Source organism: Triticum aestivum, chromosome 6B (genome assembly GCF_018294505.1).
Source record: "Triticum aestivum cultivar Chinese Spring chromosome 6B, IWGSC CS RefSeq v2.1, whole genome shotgun sequence".
Lineage (NCBI taxonomy): Eukaryota > Viridiplantae > Streptophyta > Magnoliopsida > Poales > Poaceae > Triticum > Triticum aestivum.
In genome coordinates, this window is record NC_057810.1 from 170,047,475 (window position 1) to 170,050,906 (window position 3,432).

At 51.2% G+C, this 3,432-nt stretch overlaps 1 protein-coding gene across 1 annotated transcript in view; it reads right to left on the reverse strand.

Moving 5' to 3' along the window:
- LOC123136397 (uncharacterized) overlaps positions 1-1,761 on the reverse strand; it is a 5,379-nt gene extending 3,618 nt beyond the window's left edge. Inside the window, exon 1 of the mRNA XM_044555753.1 lies at positions 1,415-1,761. Coding sequence (XP_044411688.1) covers positions 1,415-1,582 — 168 coding nt within the window. The 5' untranslated portion in view covers positions 1,583-1,761. The remainder of the gene's footprint in view (positions 1-1,414) is intronic.
- Positions 1,762-3,432: the final 1,671 nt, after the last annotated feature.

Here is a 3,432-nt window from a genome sequence, read left to right on the forward strand (position 1 = left end):
AGGTGACCGAGCACACAACCCTGGGAAATAATCACTGTTCAAAAGTTCAAGCATGCTTGGCTGAAGTTGTACACCAAACTTTGGGTGGAGCGTTGGTGTTCATTCTCAGAAAATATGAATTCGAAGAACCCTTGTTAAGAAACAAACTTTACATAAATATTAAATGGCAGGTCTCCAAACATCGACATTTCTGAACTCAATCAAAGAAGATAATTATTTGGGGTTCCCCATTACTACCAGAAAATGAAAGAAAAGAAGGTAAGGAAATTTGGGGTTCCCCATTACTACCAGAAAATGAAAGAAAAGAAGGTAAGGAACTAGCAAACCAACAAAGGGGGAACAGAAAGAGCAGACACAGGACTATGCAGGCACAAACAAATTATCAGAAAAACACCACTGTATGAAACTGAAACTAAGTCTAACAATTACCCTAAGAAAATTACTATATCTAGCTACACAACTGCATGGCAAACTCAAACACTTAGAAAATAATTAATTACTCCCTCCAATCCATATTAATTGTCGCTGATTTAGTACAACAACTAATAATCACTCCGATCCATATCAGGGAGTAGTAAAACTAGCTGTGCAGTTGCGTTGGAAACTCAAAACTCTTTTAAGATTTTTTTATCAGAAACTATTGTAACTGTGTGGCCCATGAGGAATACACTCGAATCTACACTGCGGCATGTCAATTACAATCGGAAATGAAGTCTTGACAATGATTGCCAAAACAGATTTGTAAGGCTACAATGCATCTGTCCTACTTCCCCACTTTGCAAGCTCAATCCTCATACGTTTGTAAACACCATCCCTAGAGCTTACTCAGTGTGCTAATGGAAATCCATTAGTAAATAGCGAGTTGAAATACTGATAGGTGTGAGATATCAGATATGTACGAGCCTACGAGCACTCAACATAGTGGAAGCATTTCCCTGTGTGTGCATCACTTTATAATCTTCCTCCCTTTTACCTCTCAAGGAGGAGAAACATCAGAACAATCATTACTAGCCTAAGGGGAATATAGCCGAAAAGAAGAGGTGCGCAGGTAGGGAGGCACCACCCAAACACCTAAACATCTACTAGCACGAATCATACCTAACAAACCCTAAACCTCAAAGCCTAGAACCCTAAGACCTAGAACGAATCATACCACCTAACCCCTGTTTTGTCGCTCCGCGCGAAATCCCAAGGTGGACTACGCCATGGAGAAGACGATCCAAAGCGAAACTGAAACCAGAGAAAACCCACCTCGTCCGTTCTAATCGCGTGATCAGCCATGGCGGGTGCGGACCTCGCGGATTTCCTGTTCCGACACGCACGGTGAGGGTCGAGACGCGACGAAGCGCAGGAAATGGAGGCGGAAGGGGAGAGGGGATGGCGAGGGCAGAGAGAGTGAGGCGAGGGTTCTCACCGCCTGCAGCGCGAGGGACGGCTGGCCCTCCTGGAGCAGGCCGCGGGCGCGGGACAGCATGCTCCACCCATCTCCGGCCGCCGCGGGCTGCGGCGGCGGCGGAGGCTGCTGGGGCTGGGGCTGGGACGGATGCTCCGCGGGCTCCATCTCGACGTCGGACGGGTCCATCGGCGGCGCCTCCCGATCGACTGCGCGCTCTCGTATGTGCTCCGCCGCCGCGAGGTGCACGGCGCCGCGGGGTGATGGCTGGTAACTGCGGGCGACGGCTGCTCTGCGGCTGCTGTGCCACGCCTCCAGATGCTTCCAGGTGGTGCGTGCCTCCTCGGGCAGCGGGGGCGGCCTGGTTTCGGTTTCTAAAAGAATAGACGCACGAAAAGGAAATCCTGATTCTCAAAAAAAAAAAAAAACGAGAAGGAAATCCTTCGAAATTTTACGAGTTGGTCCCCAATTTTCCCCTGTATTTATTTAGCTGTTTTACGGAGGAACAGATCCTTGAAGATAAAAAGCTAACGCGGCGGCGCTGGCGATGGCGGGCGACGTGCGCTGGCGAGTCCTGTTAGCGTCGAACATCGCGGCGGCGCAACGGATCTCGCTAACGGAGCGTGTGCTCTGGCTCCGGCGCGAGGCCCTCTGCATCGTGCTCCTAATCGATCGCGGGGGAACAGTAGACGCTCGTTTTCTTCGCGAGGGTGAGTTCATCGACATCAGTGGTATCGTCTCCTTCCCATGTCACTTTGCTAGGGTTCGGGACAGGTTTCCGGCGACGCCCGCGGCGGCCGGTGGAGCGGCTGCACCGTCACGTGGCGAGAACGCACCAGCACCGGGGGAGAGCCGACGTGTCGGCTATGGGCCGCGAGAGGATTGGGCGCGCGGGACCCTGTGCGCGACGCACTCTGCCGCCCCTGACAGCTCGACCGTGGTGCTGGGGTGTGGACCGGTCCGCCATGAGACCGATGGCCGCCACGTGGTGGATGAGAGATCTGACTGCCATGGTGCGAGCGACGCTAGGGTTTCGGGGGCTGAGGCAGGTATTAAGCGCCCCGCCGCTCCAATCCCCCCATTCTCGATCTCGATGAGTGCCTCTCCCATTTCTGGGACGCCCCACCACCTGCTAGATCTAGGGTTCGGCAATCCTTCTCGTGGTGGGAGGGGAAAATCCATGGCGATGCCCGCTCGTTTGCTCAAGTAGTTGCTTCTTCTTCCCTGCCATCTACTCCCGATGTGCCTCGAGTAGATAGAGTTCCTGAGATTAGAGGGGACAGATTCGGTGCGGGGCACCACGGCCGTGGCGCTGGTCGCTTCGATCGTGGCCGCGGCTGTGGTTTCAATTCTCATGTCTGGAAGCGCAAGACGGAGACCGGGGACTCCTCGACGACGAGGTTCTCTGGATCCGGCGAATCCGGGTTCGAGAGGTGGGACGGGGCGGCCGACGGGATGTGCTACCTCTTGAGCTTGCGTTGGTTTTCCCTTGAAGAGGAAAGGGTGATGCGGCAAAGTAGTGTAAGTATTTCCCTCAGTTTTGAGAACCAAGGTATCAATCCAGTAGGAGACGACGCACAAGTCACCGAATACCTGCACAAACAATTAACAACTTGCACCCAACACGATAAAGGGGTTGTCAAGCCCTTTACGGTCACTTGCAAAAGTGAGATCTGATAGAGATGGATAAACGGTAAAGTAAATATTTTTGGTATTTTTGGTTTATAGATTGGAAAGTAAAGATTGCAAAATAGTAGATCGGAAACTAGCAAGATATAAACGAGATTCAATATAATGAAAAAGAGACCCGAGGCCCATAGGTTTCACTAGTGGCTTCTCTCGAGATAGCAAATATTACTATAGGTAAACAAATTACTGCCGAGCAATTGATAGAAAAGCGCATAGTTATGACGATATCTAAGGCAATGATCATGAACATAGGCATCACATCCGTGTCAAGTAGACCAACTCATGCCTGCATCTACTACTGTTACTCCACACATCAACCGCTATCTAGCATGCATCTAGAGTATTAAGTG